This window comes from Tiliqua scincoides, chromosome 4 (assembly GCF_035046505.1).
Source record: "Tiliqua scincoides isolate rTilSci1 chromosome 4, rTilSci1.hap2, whole genome shotgun sequence".
Taxonomy (NCBI): domain Eukaryota; kingdom Metazoa; phylum Chordata; class Lepidosauria; order Squamata; family Scincidae; genus Tiliqua; species Tiliqua scincoides.
In genome coordinates this window covers 41,605,872-41,621,643 of record NC_089824.1, presented here as the reverse complement: position 1 = coordinate 41,621,643, position 15,772 = coordinate 41,605,872, and the positions used below count along the sequence as shown (strand labels likewise).

At 41.1% G+C, this 15,772-nt stretch overlaps 1 protein-coding gene across 3 annotated transcripts in view; it reads left to right on the top strand.

Moving 5' to 3' along the window:
• Positions 1-15,772, top strand: part of YTHDF3 (YTH N6-methyladenosine RNA binding protein F3) — a 30,149-nt gene that overhangs the window by 7,818 nt on the left and 6,559 nt on the right. For 2 of the 3 annotated variants that reach the window (XM_066625253.1, XM_066625251.1), the window contains 2 exons: positions 6,794-6,879; positions 11,049-12,635. In XM_066625253.1, the coding sequence (XP_066481350.1) occupies positions 11,067-12,635 (1,569 nt within the window). In that variant the 5' untranslated portion in view covers positions 6,794-6,879; positions 11,049-11,066. Of the gene's footprint in view, positions 1-5,831; positions 5,902-6,793; positions 6,880-11,048; positions 12,636-15,772 lie in introns of all 3 variants that reach the window. The other variant, XM_066625252.1, reaches the window with a different exon arrangement.

Sequence of the window (15,772 nt, the reverse complement as noted above, 5' to 3'; positions counted from 1 at the left end):
CTCTGCCTGCCTCTGCTTCTCCAGGTCGGCCACCAAGGCTTCAAGGGAGTGGACGTGTTCCCTGAGACCCTGGAGCTCCTTGCACTGAGGACACACCCATGACTTATGCCCCAGAGGCATATAGTCATACATGTGGCACTCGATGCAAAACACTGGATAGCTCCCACCCACTGGATAGCTGGCTGTCTGACTGCATAGCTTTTTTGTTTGTTTGTTTGTTTAGGGGTACTTAAAAACCCGACACTGGTTTGCTGCCTTCTTCTCAAGGGAAGTGAAGGGCAGTTTCTGGGGCCCTGGCTTCCTCGCCCTGCTGTCGAACTCGCACAGAGGCTAAACTCTTGGTACCTTACCTGGCACTTTGTTCCTGAGGCACTTGGTGTCCCAGAGGCCTTGCGTGTTTCTGCAGAAAGGCTCATGTAGTGGCAGGCACTAGCTTTATACTTCTAGCTGGCTCCTCCTCCCTCCCTCCTTGCTGATTGAAAGGGGGCTGGTCTTCTCAGGTGAGATTTCCCTGAATGGGGTGCTTGGATTTGCCTAATGGGGCTCTTATCAACTCCTAAAGGTCAATTTCTATGACCTAAAGGACAGTGACTATGCTAAACTGCCCTGGCTGGGTGGAAACTGCTCCTTCCTAGGTTCTTACCCTCCTACTTCAGTTCTCTGAGGCTGGACTGTTTTTTAACCTCAAGCTGGTTTTTTATTTGAGTTTAAACTGCACTGGTTTAAGAGTTTTTTGGGCTTGGCAGAACTTACACACTAAGGTTTAAATCCTGTTTAGCCCTGCTAAAATCCTGCTTTTATTAAGTGTGCACCTTTATTGATTGACTGATTGATTGCTCTCACCTAGATCCTGTGTCCTAATTTACTGAACCTTTAGATTACAGGTATTTTCTAACTTAGGTTAAGTTTGACTTGGGTTAAATATAGGATTAATTTAAATCAAGTAGAAAAACTTGCTTTCTACTTTATCCTTCTCTGTCTTTATTTTTTCAAGTACCTGTACCTTGGGCTCTTACTCACAAGTAGGACTCTTCTGCTCAGAGTGTGCACACTTACTGATTTATTTTTATTGCCCTCTCCTAGCTCCTGTGCCCCAACTTGCTGGACCTTAGAATCCCTCCCTCAGCTTACATTAGTTGCTAACTTAGGTAAAGCTTAGGTAAAGCTAAGCTAAAGGTAAAGTTAAATTTCTATGTTGATCTAAGGTTGATTTAAGGTTAGAAGACAAAGAGTTAGAAAGAGTACACTTACCTTCTCCTTCTCTTCCTCCTCTCCTCTTCACAACTCAGGGAGTCTTCCCTCTCCTTCTCCAAAACTCAGAGGTCCACTTGCCTTCCCCTTCTCCTCGCCCAGATGCTAAACTCACAGTGCCTTCCCTGGCACTTCGTTCCCAAGGCACTTGGTGTCCACAGCATAGCTGTGCCAGTGGGGCATATACTGCATCCTGCAGATGGGGGACAGTCACAGAAACCTCCTCAAGGTAAGGGAATGTTTGTTCCCTTACCTTGGAGTTGCATTGCCCTTATGTTGGTGCTGGAAAGGATTGCACCCTTAATACTATTGCAGGCTACGCATTGAAGAGCTACAAACCTGGGTTTAGAAACTGAATACTATAGTGTTAATGGTACTAATAGACTTAATACTATCTTAAGCTACATGTTGAAACCTAGGTTTGTAAGAGGGGAGTGATAATACATGTTAAAATAGTTTTGGATGATTGTTTACAGAGGATGACATTAAGTTGATATTCATAGGCTCAGTGTTTTATACTGGGGCTCAGCTGTTGGATTCCTAAAAACTTGGTTGCTACACATGTTGCAGCATATTTGAATTAGAATAGTTTACTATGCTTGATATTTCTAGAGAGCACCTTCTAATAGAAGCATCAGAGAATTTGTCAGTGTTAAATATATTTGTTTTCTTTTAATGCTACAATATTAGAAGAAAATCTTGGCAGAAAAATAATTTCTATCATTGTAAAAATTTTTAACTTCTGAGTTGTACTTCTGAAATCTTGCATCTCAGGTATTCATATTTGTTTACTCAGAAATCACACTTAGTGGATTGATTTCCTTGTAAGTGTGTATAATGCTGCAACCTTAAATGTGTACACTTTAATTCAAGATGATTTTAAGTTTATTGTGTGTTTTTAATATTGTGGTTTTTTTTACAAAGGAAGAAATGTTTAAGTTAAGGCAAATCTTGCAAGGGGTTCTGGATAACAGAATATTATAAATGTACTGCTTTTCCTGGGGTCAGATAGTTAGATGAAAGGAAATATTTTCAGAGAAAAAGATACATATTGGCTGAGTATATTCTTTGTGCCTCTATATATTGAGAACTTTTACTCTACTAGCACATAACTGTTGCTGAGTTGATAAATCTTTTTAAAGCACTTTATTAGCTGAGGACAGTCAGCGGAATATGACTCTACCAAGTGAGGCTTGATTTCCTTTCAAACATGCTATCAATTGAACTACAGGGAAAAGTGCTGTTGACTTTCTATTGAAATATTGGGCTGGGGCGTTCCCAGCAAACGAAACACAAATTAAGGTTTTCTTTCTTAACCCTTTGTTCAGAATGAACTATACAAATTGAGTGACGTTTCATACCTTGTTTAAAAATTAGTGTTTTCAGACTTGTAGATCTATGTAAGAAGAGTTGGAGTAATGTCACTCTTTGCAAGCAACAAGATCCTTTTGAGCTCATGTCAATATAAACTTGTAGTTTGTGGTTCCACCCAATTTATGTTTCCGAACTTAACTTACAGTAGGAAATGTCATGTGGGAGATCATAATGCAGTAGTTCCTCCCCTTGAAAAAGAAAGTAAATGTCAAATATTTGTAAGATACAGTTTTGTTGAAAACTGGAAGTCTTTCTGGTACATCCAGAGGCCTTTCTGAGCCCCACAAAGGCTGTGTGCAGCCTCTGCAGTCTTCAGAAGATCTCTGAACACAACAGGAGGGCATCTCTCATTGCATCCAGAGGTCCTATGGACCAGACCCGCAGATTCCAGATGTGTGTGATTCCAGACCAGGTATGTGTGTGTCCAGGAATGGATTTGGACTGAGGCCTCTGCAGGCCCCAGGAATGGATCTGTACTGCCTCAGACAGCCTCCCAGGTGTGGCCAGAAAACACCTCTGGTAACGTCTGGGAGCTCAGGGTCCAGCTGTTCACCACAAGTTCAGAACCCACGGTGACTTGAATTTGTGGCTAAAAAGGCCAGTTCTGTACTGTGTTTGACTGGGGCAACATTTTCAGTCTCTGACTTGCAGAAAATGTACAGATAGCAGTAAGGAAATAAAATATATTGAGAAATGAGTACAGAGTTTAGATTAGGTGATTACATTCGAATGATGGGAATGTTGTGATTACAAAGTCGCACAAAGCATTCTATTGAAAGTTATTGATTAAATCTTGTAGCCTCAAAATGGGCAATTAGAATACATGAATAGGAAAACCCAGACTATTGATAAGCAAAGATTTTTTTCATGGAGATTTGTTACTTGTGGCAGTGCACAGGATTGAATATAGACTTCTTCCTGTTGGTTTTGTATGTTAAAATCCTGGGCACTGTACTAGATGTTTCTGACTGCTCTACAATTTTATCTAGAATTATGACTTGGAAAAATTTATTTCAGTTGCATCTTCTCTGAGCGCAGTAGTGGGTGAGATTTCTGTGTGTGAAGACCAGAGATTCATAGGGCAGGAGGTCTGGCTCAGTTGGTAGAGCTGCCGCCTTGTATGCCTGAAGATCTGAGGCTGCCAGTTCGAAACAACCAGAAGTACCCGAGAACTGACGACACGCTGATATACTGATGAGCTGACCCTAGGTTGCAGAGAAGAGTTGCTGTCAAGTGGAAGGCGAAGGGCCAGAGAGAGGCCAGACAGGGAAGGAATCCACCTGGAATGAGGAGTTCTATGAAAGACTAGAACTATTCAATTGTAAAAATCCTTATGGGGGTTTAAAATAGCCTGCCTATGTAAACCACCTTGGATTAAAGTCTGAGGAGAAATCTGACGACCAAAGAAAGGCGGTATATAAATACATGTATAAATAAATAGTTTCTCACTCACTAACTCTAACCAATTATGGGATCAGGTAGCAGTCTTCTGCTAGTCCATCTTCTAGCAGAATTCGCTAATGGATTGTGTTGTGTTGAAGAATAAAGCCCCCCAAAATGGAAAGTGGTCTCTTTTTAAAATTAAGGATGAGGACAGACAGAAACCTTTATTGGCATATTGGATGAGGACTGAATGGCCTCCAACTCTTTACTACTAGTTTTTTACTCCCCCCCCCAAAAAAAAAAATCTATGGATCTTTGGTCAATATGGGTTTAACCACTTTAAAAATTAATATTGGTACTGTGAAAGCTTAAATACTTTACTTGCGAGAAGAATTCCTGCTCATGAATGCTTCTCGAAAGAGTGCATCTTCAGCGATCCAAATGTGAGCCAAAAAAGGGCAGATTCAAGAGTGATTAATGCTGTAACATAAAAATAAAACCCAAGGGGAGACCAAGGGCCCTTATCAAAATAGATTCTTGACCTTTGCCCCCATCCCTTTGAATGGATAAAGGGACAAGGCCCTTCAGCAGCTATTTTCAGGCAATAGCTTCTTTCCAAGAAGCATGTAGAAGGGCAGGTGAAAATATTCATCGTCTAGGTGACAGTCTCTTTCCACAGTCTTGCCTTGATGGAGAGAACCCCAAATTTGAGGAACTGTCTTTTTAAAATTAGAAATGAGGCAAAGATTCACTTTGGACTGATTGGGCTTTGTGCTTACAAAGTGAAATTGGAAACTTCTCTATTAGATGGAACTGGAAACTATTAGAAAAGGAATAGATTTTAAATGCTTGGAGCATTCTGGTTTGGGGCTTGTTGAACATTAGAGAAAAAATAAGCATGTATCTATTTTTTCCCCTGTGTATATAGCATATTATAGCTGCAATATCACATAGCCCAGCACACATTTTGGAGCCTTAAGACCTGTTCTTGGATGTATTTGAGTGCTGATTCAAAAAATGGCATCAGTTGTGCTTTATTGGCTCTAGTTTTGGCAATTTGGCATACGCACCTTATATGCTGATTAAACCGACCGCCTGCATGCCATCGTCCACTCTAAGGTGAGTATGCTGTATCTCCAAAACTAGAGCTGATAGGGCAAAATCAATGTCATTTTTGGAATTGGGGCCTCAAATATATCCAAGAATAGGTCTAGCTTTTGAAGCACCAGAACAATTTTTTTTGTTGTTGGGCAGTGTTATCCTTATTCTTTCCAGATTAAAAAGGAGAAACAGCAAGTAAATATTGGCGTTTAGAATTGTTTTGTGGGCTGTGGTGAGAGATCCACTTCTGGCAACGTAAACAGACTTAAATATTGTACTGTATTGGAAGAGCAGGTTCTGTCAGGCAAGGTTCAAGCTTGTATGAGAATATTTACCTTGAAAGTTGTTCCAGTGTGCCCTGTGATTCTGTTGCAGAGACAAGCACACATGGCTTAGAAATGGGAGTGGAATTCAAGTATAGAGTGTAAGGGATCCATCTGTAGAGCAAGTCTGTGTTTAGTTTGTAGATTGGCTGAATGTCTCAGGAATTGGTTTACAGAAAGCCATCAGTTGCATAAAATGTCACTGTCTGCCTTCTTTGTTTAAGGAACTGGGTCTTGTGTACAGTAAATGTAGAATATTAGGTAAAGAAATCTGTTAATGATACCTGCAAACTTCATTATTTTAATAAGCGTCTATCACAGAAATAGCATTTCTTTAGCAGTGTAAGAAATGACACTTCACTAGTTAAGCACTTATATATGGTTTGTCTGTTCCTTCAGTAGGCTTTTTGGCATTCTATCCTGGGATATTAGCTTGCTGAATGTACCTGCAGAGGAGTTGTATTCTTGAGTGAGTGCTTAGTTGAAGTTATTTGTTCAAAGTAATTCATGTAGTGTTGATGTTTGCATATAGATCCATGAAGCTTTGACAGCAGTAGTCATAACTAGACAGAAAAGTATACTTTGCTAAACTCGCATTCATTGGGAGGTTTCTTTAAAGTAATTTTAATACAATCTTTGTCTTGGTATACTATAGTTTATGGTCTCCAAAGAATCTGATTAATAGCTTTATTCCTCACAATGGGTTGTATCCTAAATCAGTGTTCACTGATTGTGTCACTATTATTCCATACCTGGCTCCAAGGTAAACTGGAGCTGTAAAAACAAAATGCAGTTCATTTGGGGAGTTGCAGCAAGCTTTCCAAGCCTGTGCAAGAGAGAGTTTGGATCCAATCCATTAACAGTATTGCCTTATCAAAACTGAGTTCTTCATATAATCCTGCATAGCCTCTTTTTGCTGCCTTGCCCCGCAACACCCAAGTCTGGCCCTTGTCAGGCTGCTACCTCTCAGGGTTGTTGTGAAGACACAAGAGGTAGGAGGAAACAGGGCAGAATGGGAAGTAGGTCTCCAGTTTCATACTTTAGTTGTTTTGGGGAGTTTTGGGGAGCCACATGAAAAAGTGGATCAGGCTAAATTCTTTAATTAAGTGGATCATAACTAACTAAATTTAGTTTACCACCATTTTAGTTATATAATCCATTTCATATTATAGATGTTCTTATAGGTACATTGGACTGTTGGTTTGATGGCCATTTGTTTTTTCTGTTTTAGCAAGTTGTTTCTGGTATAATTACCTACCAAAGAAGTAATGTTGTTCTGATTTTAAAATATTTTAGTTTCTATCAGGTATTGTAAAAAAAACAGCATTTCTAAAAGATGTTTAATTCTCGTTGCATTTCAGTTTCAGTGCAAAACGGTTCGATTCATCAAAAGGATGCAGTAAATGATGATGATTTTGAGCCATATCTAAGTAGCCAGACTAATCAGGTGAGTATTGTACATGTTTTTGTTGCCTAGTCCTGTGAATTAAACAATTAACATTAAATTGCTGTATGTAATTTTACATCTGACCAGTATGATGTTTTGAGCACAATATTTGTACATATTTCCAATACATGGTTACGTGTATATCTTTTTAGAACTGATTTTTCTGCTTAAGTTCTAATACGTGGAATAATTTCATGCTAATTATTTGTGTATGTTTATGGAACTTGAGATTTGTGACTCAATTGATAATATGGTCTATATTTGCAAGCTTTTAATGTCCTTTGTGGCCTCACATTGCTGTTACTGTTTGTAACCGTTTTTCTCTATGTATTTCTGTGGTTAATGCATGGCAAATGACACATGGGCGTGATGACCAAAGGGATGCTAGACCCTCCATTCAGCACTTGGTATCTCCATTGTATTTGCTGGCTTTTTGGATTTTTCTATCAGAAATGGTTTAGTGTTGGCTGCTAGTGGATAAAGGTTGACAACAGAAACAAGAATCATTGGCATTAAATTCATTAACAAGTATTAGCACTATAAAATGATCTAGAATAAGTACATGTTATTACCCACTAGAACTGACTGAGGTTTAAGAGCCTAATCTGGATCTCTGCATGCAAGCTTACTACCTGCACACTCTGTCATAAGCATGCCATAAGGCATGTTTGTGGGGCTTGGCGCCAGCCCAACACTCAAACTAGCCCAGTGCGAGCTTATGCTGGGCTAATACCGGTGGAAAGCCAATGCCCCGCTGCTTGCTGAGCAGTGGAGAGGTAAGTGAGGGGAGGCGGGGAGGCAGCAGGGCAAGACTGGTGGATCTCAGCTCCACTGGATTCTGAGCTCTGTGTTAGGTCACGTGACCTGACATGGAACTCTTTGATTCTGCAGCAACTCCAGAGCTGCCGCAGAATCAAGTAGCCCCATGGTGGGGCTACTTTCCTTACCTGGGAGAAGGGAACAAATGTCCCCTTCCTCCGAGGAGCTGGCGATGGTGCCCAGTTGTGCTCAGGATGCAGCGGCAGCCATTTTTGGCACCACAGTAGCCCTGCACTCCAGGCAGCTCAGGATTAGGCTACCCATCTGCTAGAGCAGTGGTTTTCGAACTGGTGGGTCCCTGTAAGGGGCAGGGGAAGGGGAGAGGCAGGGAAGCAATTTCCAGGATTGCATCCCTATGGGGTGTTAGGGGGTGGGTTGCTTTCCACTTTTATGTAGGTAGGGCTGCTGGAGGTTGCAGGCGGTTTGGGGAGCCCTCCGCAGCCCTCCGCAGCACTCCCTGAGGCTTGGAATCTTTAGTAAAAGTAGGTGCAAAGACTTCTGTTTTGCAGGAGGTGTTTTGCATCCACTTTTGCTGACTGCTCCAAGCCTCGGGGAGCAAAGCAGAGGGCTGTGCAGGGTTCCCCACACCTCCTGCAATCTCAAGCAGCCCTACCTACATAATAGTGGAAAGCACCCCCCTTCGCCCCCCCCACAATGTGATCCTGTGCCCTAGATCCTCCCCCACAAGGACTTACTGAGGGAGTAAAGTTTCCTCAAAGTTTGAGAAACACTGTGCTAGAGTTCAATGGATGATATTCCCAAAAGAATAAAAACATTTGTGGGACCTTAGACTAACAATTTATGAAATTATATGACTGGATCCTGCTACATTAGAGGTATTCAATTGAAGTTACTGCTCTCCTACTAATTGCTCATGTTTCTAATACTCATACTGGAATTTCTAATGGAAAACATGCAGTTTTTCAGAAAGACTTTTCAAGAAGTTGAGGTTGGATCTTTACAGCTGTTTGGATTGAAGCCCTGTCAATTCCATGTATTTTTTCCCTTCTTATCAGAGCCCCATACAATATCCATGCCATTCTGAGAACTTTGACCCTTGTGGGGATGGGAAAGGCAGGAATTTACAGCAGAAAATCTTTTTTCTTAAGGTAACATTTGCTTGCAGTTCTTAGGATCCAACACTTGATTAGGTAACTGTTACCTGCTTCCCTTTTTAATTTTTATACAACTCATGCTGCCATCAAGAATTTCTCAGGATATGTGTTTTGGCAGTATTAAACAGTGTAGGCTATTCAGGATAATAAAGAATGCTTGTAACATGTTGTATATGTGTACTATGAAGGCAGAAATGGAGTTTGAATGAGTACACATCCTTCTGTTTAGCTGGCAACTGTATGCTCTAGAGCAGGGGTCTCCAAACTTTTTGACCAGAGGGCCGCTTGAAATATCTGGCGCTGTGCTGAGGGCCGGAAAAATTTTTAAATATAAAATTTAAATAAATAAATTAGAGATGGAACTTAGATGAATGAATGAGTGGGCTCATTCACTCAGCCTCTCCAGCCCTCAGAACGCCCTCCAGATACAATCAGAGCACAGCTCTGGTCATGGTCAGTCGAGTGGGCCAGAGGCTTTTAGGGGACAAGAGGCTGGCTGCGGGCTGGATAGAGGCTTGCTGTGGGCCGCATCTGGCCCCCAGGCCAGGGCTTGGAGACCCCTGCTCTAGAGAAACAAAAGTGAAATAAGATATTTGTTGGTCCAGTTTCTGTTAATGTAGAACAGCCCTGCACTAGGGTACCCGTCAACCAAGTAACTTCCTCAATTATTTTATTTAATAAAATTTTATCCTGCTTTTCTTCCCAAAGGGCCCTCAGAATGGTTTAGAAAAAGTCATAGAACCACATTTTAAACCATCAGTACAGTACATCATAAGATATCCTAAATATTTGTTAAAAACCTTTTAAAAATTGCAATTTTTGAATTGTTTGAGACAGTGCCAACACAAATGTCGTTTTCATTATATAGACTGAGATCCAAAGCTTTTCTGCTTGCAGTAACCATCAGTTGCTTTTGGTTACCACTCAGACCACCCTATGACCCATAAATAGTTTTGGAGAGGTGATAATAAACAGTGGTGGCATAGTTCTATGCAAGTGTTTGAACTTAAACAGAAGTGTTCCACCAAATGAAGTCTTGTGTATGCCTAAAACATATATTGTCTTTTCTATTGTATTTAGCAGTGTAAATACTGGTAACAAATATGGGCAGAAATTAGCCAAGAGGCTAAAGCAGACTCGGATAACAAGCCAGCATCTAATACCAGTAAACCATAAAATAGCATACATTTATACAAAAGCATGAAACACAAAAAGAATCTCTTTATGCAATAGAATTTTGCTGGTGCAAGAGGGGTGTGTAAACATCAGGCATATGCTTTTCTTTAATGCTTGATCACCATGTGGTAGGATTATCCAAATGCAAGGAGGTTTCTCATGGGAAGCATGACTTGGGTTTTTTGGTTCTTTATGGCTGAATCATTTTAAGAAATCTTTGCTATGTATTACGCATGCTCCATTGCTGCTGCTTCTGTGTATGTTCAACTCTTCTCCTTCATGGGTCCTGTACATTTTTGTGTTCTTTATCCTTGCCTTTAAAAAAAGAAACAGAGCAAAAGGTAAATTAATCAAGAAGTTACTTGCTACCCAATTACTCCCCAATAATGACATGTCTGTCTAAGTTATTAGACTTTTATGGCACGTGGACAACTTGAAAAGAAGAGAATCTGTTTTGCAAAGTTTATACAAACAATCTCTTATTCTCTGTTGGGAGCTAGTAGAGTACAAGCTGGGTCAGTTCTTGTCTGTCTTGTTAAGTGAACTCATTTGCACTTTTCATAAGGAACACAGTGAGTTATTAACCATTTTAGATGCTGTGATTACTGATCCAGAGCCAAATTCTTCAGGAGAGTGTTAGTGTATATATACACACTGGACAGATAGGCAGTACTATCAGTACTATCAGTAGTGATTACACATGGTAGAATGTTTTTTAGTTTCTCAGAAAATGTTTAAGCAATTGATTGCACCAGCTTAATTAAAATTAATTAATTTAATTAAATTAATTTTTAATTAAAATTATGCAATCTTCTTCAAATCCAATGGTCTATCTCATCAACTACCACCTTAACCATAGTTATGTAAGTAGGTTTAAAGATGGCAAGTGTTAGCCTTTTCAGTTCGTTCTCTTTGACTTGTGTTCTGTTTATAAAGCTAATTAAAGGAAATGAACAATGTTCAGCATTTGTATTTAAAAAGATCTGAGACAGTTTGTCATTAACACTGTATCTGTTGCATCAAAATGTGTTTCTTATGCTGACTTTTGTTTTCCTGCAGAGTAATAGCTATCCACCAATGTCAGACCCATACATGCCTAGTTACTATGCTCCATCCATTGGTTTTCCATATTCTCTGGGTGAAGCGGCATGGTCCACTGCGGGAGATCCTCCAATGCCATACTTGACAACTTACGGACAAATGAGCAATGGTGAACACCACTACATCCCAGATGGTGTATTTAGTCAACCTGGCGCTTTAGGAAATACCCCTCCATTCCTTGGTCAACATGGATTTAATTTTTTTCCTGGGAATGCTGACTTCTCTACATGGGGGACAAGCGGATCTCAGGGACAATCAACCCAAAGCTCTGCTTATAGCAGCAGCTATGGCTACCCACCTAGCTCTCTTGGTAGAGCAATAGCTGATGGACAGGCTGGATTTGGTAATGACACCTTGAGCAAGGTGCCTGGCATTAGCAGCATTGAGCAAGGCATGACTGGACTGAAAATTGGTGGTGATATGACAGTTGCTGTAACAAAAACGGTTGGTTCGGCACTGAGCAGTGCAGGTATGACAAGCATTGCAGCCAATAGTGTGCCCGCAGTTAGCAGTTCAGCCCCTAAACCAACCTCATGGGCTGCCATTGCTAGGAAGCCTGCCAAGCCTCAGCCAAAACTTAAGCCTAAAGGTAATGTGGGAATTGGGGGTCCTGCTGTACCACCACCCCCTATAAAACACAACATGAATATTGGAACTTGGGATGACAAAGGGTCTGTGGTAAAAGCTCCCCCAACCCAACCAGTCCTGCCTCCTCAGACTATAATTCAGCAGCCTCAGCCATTAATTCAGCCACCACCAATGGTGCAAAGCCAACTGCCTCAGCAGCCGCCGCAGCCACAGCCGCCGCAAGGACCTCAGCAACAGGCCCCGCCTCATCAGCTGCAACAGCAGCAGCAGCTGCAGAATCGCTGGGTGGCTCCTCGCAATAGGGGTGTGGGCTTCAATCAGAGCAATGGAGCTGGCAATGAGAATTATGGTCTAGGTGTTCTACCAGTTAGCTCTTCACCTTCTGGTGTAGAAGTGCACCCAGTGTTGGAGAAACTAAAGGCCATAAATAACTATAATCCCAAAGACTTTGACTGGAGCCTGAAGAACGGTCGTGTGTTTATAATCAAAAGCTATTCAGAGGATGATATACATCGTTCCATTAAGTATTCTATCTGGTGTAGTACTGAACACGGTAATAAGCGCTTGGATGCCGCCTACCGTTCCCTGACTGGAAAAGGCCCACTCTATTTACTTTTCAGCGTGAATGGCAGTGGACACTTTTGTGGAGTGGCTGAGATGAAGTCTGTCGTGGACTACAATGCGTACGCTGGTGTCTGGTCTCAGGATAAATGGAAGGGAAAGTTTGATGTTAAGTGGATCTTTGTTAAAGACGTTCCGAACAACCAGCTGCGGCACATTCGCTTGGAAAACAATGACAACAAACCCGTCACCAATTCAAGGGACACTCAAGAAGTACCCCTAGAAAAAGCCAAGCAAGTACTTAAAATAATTGCTACTTTCAAGCATACCACCTCAATCTTTGATGACTTTGCACATTATGAAAAGCGTCAAGAGGAGGAGGAAGCCATGCGTAGGGTAAGAGCCTGTTAAATTGAATTCAGGTTTTGGGGTTGGCTTTTTTAAATGGAACTGGACTTGGTCTTCTCCTACTGTAATAATATTTTAAAGCATTAAGTGCTGTTTTTTAAGCTTAGAAAACCTTTAGTATTTCAGTTTGGGCATACAGTTATGTCTGATATTGAGCAAGTTAACTATAGTCTTTGAGAAACCCAAGGTTTTCAGTTGGTGTGCTTTGTACTTGTTAAAAACTGTGCAATTCTATGCATGACTACTTGGAAGATAGTTGTCGTATTAATGGGATTTCAATCCTATGCATACTTTCCTGGGAGTAAGTTCCATTATTCTTAGTGGAGCTTACTTCTGAGTTTGACATTGATAGACTTGCACTGCAAGTTACTTAATTGTTAAGTTTGAAATTTCATTATTTTAATGGTTTCAATGGCAAAATGGACTGGTCCTCAAATGTTGTGGTAGAAATCATACTTTTTATACATGTTTTGAAGCAGGTGGGGATAGGATTGTTTAGGAACTACTGGTATCTTTGGAGTGATTTCATTAGATCAGCAAGAGTTTGACTGCAAGTAACAAGTTATTCCCCCCCCCCCCCGGCAAAAAAAAAAGGCTTCTGAGAGAATCTCTGTTCTATAGTAGCTCAGATATAGCCTGGCACTTAAATAGATTATCCCGTTATGTGGCTCATGAGGTGCAGAAGATCATTGACTGCATTCTGCCAATTTTTTAAAAATTCTAATTGTGTCACTACTGTTCCATACCTGGCTCCAAGTGGTGGCCCTGGGTTTCTAAGTAAAAACAAAGTGCAATTCATTGTCACATAGTAGCAATAATAATGGGACATGTTTTAAACATTAGGTTTTCAAAAACTGCTTGTCTGGTGTCAGAATTTTAGAGGTGGTCAACCATAACTCTTAAATGTGCCCCATTGCAACTGCTACAAAGTACTAATGGATAGTATCCCAAATTGCCTGGGTAGGAATCTGTTTGTGGATTCTATTTGTGGAAATTTATTTATTTATTTTTCACATTTTTATACCACCCTTCCTCCAAAGAGCTCAGGAGGTAGGTGAGGCTGAGAGAAAGTGATTGGTCCACAGTTATCCAGGAAGCTTTGTGGCTGAGGGGAGACTTGAACCTGGATCTTCCAGGTCTAAGTCCACCTCTCTAACCATTACACCATCCTGGCTCTCTGCCAGTTCCTGCAGGAAGTTGTCTCTGCCCAACTTCCTGCAATTTTTTCCTGTCCCCTGCAACCTTCATGCTCCCCTTTCCTCAGAGGCTTTCTCAGGAGCGGGGGGGGGGGATTCTGGAGAGGGGTGTATTGGGAAAACTGCATTGTGAAAATATATTTCTGCTTGTGCAACTTTCGGATATGATCCAATATTTTTTGTAAAATGTGCTAGGTCATGAGGAAGGACAGGAGAACATACGAGGCAGTCCAGTTCTATGCTTCCCTGGCACTGCATGGTGCAGCGGTGCCGAAATATATCCTGCAGGGCCAGAGCAGCTGCCAGAGGTCTCCTTGGGGTAAAGGAACATTAGTTCTCTTACCCTGTGTAGCTGTCCCAGTTGGATCTCCTTTGGATCTGTGCCAGCTCAGGAGCTGGTGCAAAATGGAGGAGACACATATCGAGTTCTGTGACTTGGGAAATGGGATAGGATACTACAGCAGCCTCTGCCCTCCTGGGTCTGATCTGCCCTTGGGCCCACTCTCCCTTTGCCCAGTTTCACTCCTCCTTGCCTTCCCCCCGCCCTGGCATAGGCCTTTCTGCCAGCGCAGAGTGTCTCCTGCTGGAGGCAAAGTACGGCACTACTGGAACATCCAGCGCCACAATGTTGGCATGGAAATCAGTCGGTTTGGGCCCTAAGTTAACCTAAGCCAGTGGTTGTTCTTAAAGTATGATACAATTTTCCTAGGACAGTGAAAAGAGTTACAGGGGAGACCTGCGCTTCTCCCTTGCCTGTTCTAGTGGGCATCCTGAGCATGTCCCAGATATTCCCCCACCCTTAACCAGTTTGCATCAAGAAGACTAGTTTGCCCTGTCTGGAGTGTTATTGAGCTGATTGCAATAAAGGACTAACTTAATTTTGTCCTTAAGTGATCAAAAAAAACTTTAGTTGCCTTACAGGCAAACACCTGGTGAATTATCATTTTTGGTTGGTGAGGTATTATAACTTTTCTTTGTTTAGAGTATCTTGCTGAGAACCTGTTTTTGCAGTACAGGTAAAGGAAGGTCTTGGACCATGAAATTAAAACATGGCAACCTTTACCTCACTGCATTCCTCTTGATTCTCTCCCACTTTCCTCTGCCCATCCTAGTAACTTACTCAGACTATAGACAGTAAACACATCTGTATAAAAATTTAAATGTCATTAAGTTACTCCCTTTGTCCCCCTGCTCCAGTAGAAAGATATGATATGTTTCTAAGGATAAGAAACCTTTTAAGGATAAGAAACCTTTTAAGAGATTTGTTTGTTTAGTTCTGCTCTTAAAACTTAGTCATATAGGGTGTTCACTTTTACATTAAAGAGAAAAATTTGGCTCAGGGTCCCTGAAGGGCTTCAAATGCAGTTCCTATTCTGCTGTGTTTCAGATTATATCCTCCACTAACAGTCTTCCTTCTCCCCTGCTTTATTTTTTATGAGATAGTTTTGTGAGATATTTTTGGCACGTAGTTGGTAGTTTATACAAACAGGATGGTACCTAGATTTTTACAGTCTCTTCTTGTCAGCTATACACCTAGCTGTGTGTGTCTGATGGAGTCTGCATTCTGAAAGGAACAAGATATAATACAGGTGCTTAAGCTACACCAGGTGCAGTCCAGAAGAAGACAAATATTATGTATTTGCATGTGACATGGCTGCGATATAATAATGAATCTAGAGTGCTTGGATGCAACTTGGTCATGGAATCTTTACTGGTAGCTATTAGTACATAATATATGTAAAAATTGAGATTAATGCTGAGTCTACTGCTTAAACACTTCATCCTAACCCTGAGAAGTGCTTGTAGTTAAAATGAAAGCACGAATAAGCATATTAATTTGTATTTAAAAATTGACATGCCATTTTTCATTTCTAACTTCACTGTAAAATTTTTGTGCACCATGTTGGCAAGATTTTGAAAGAATATGCA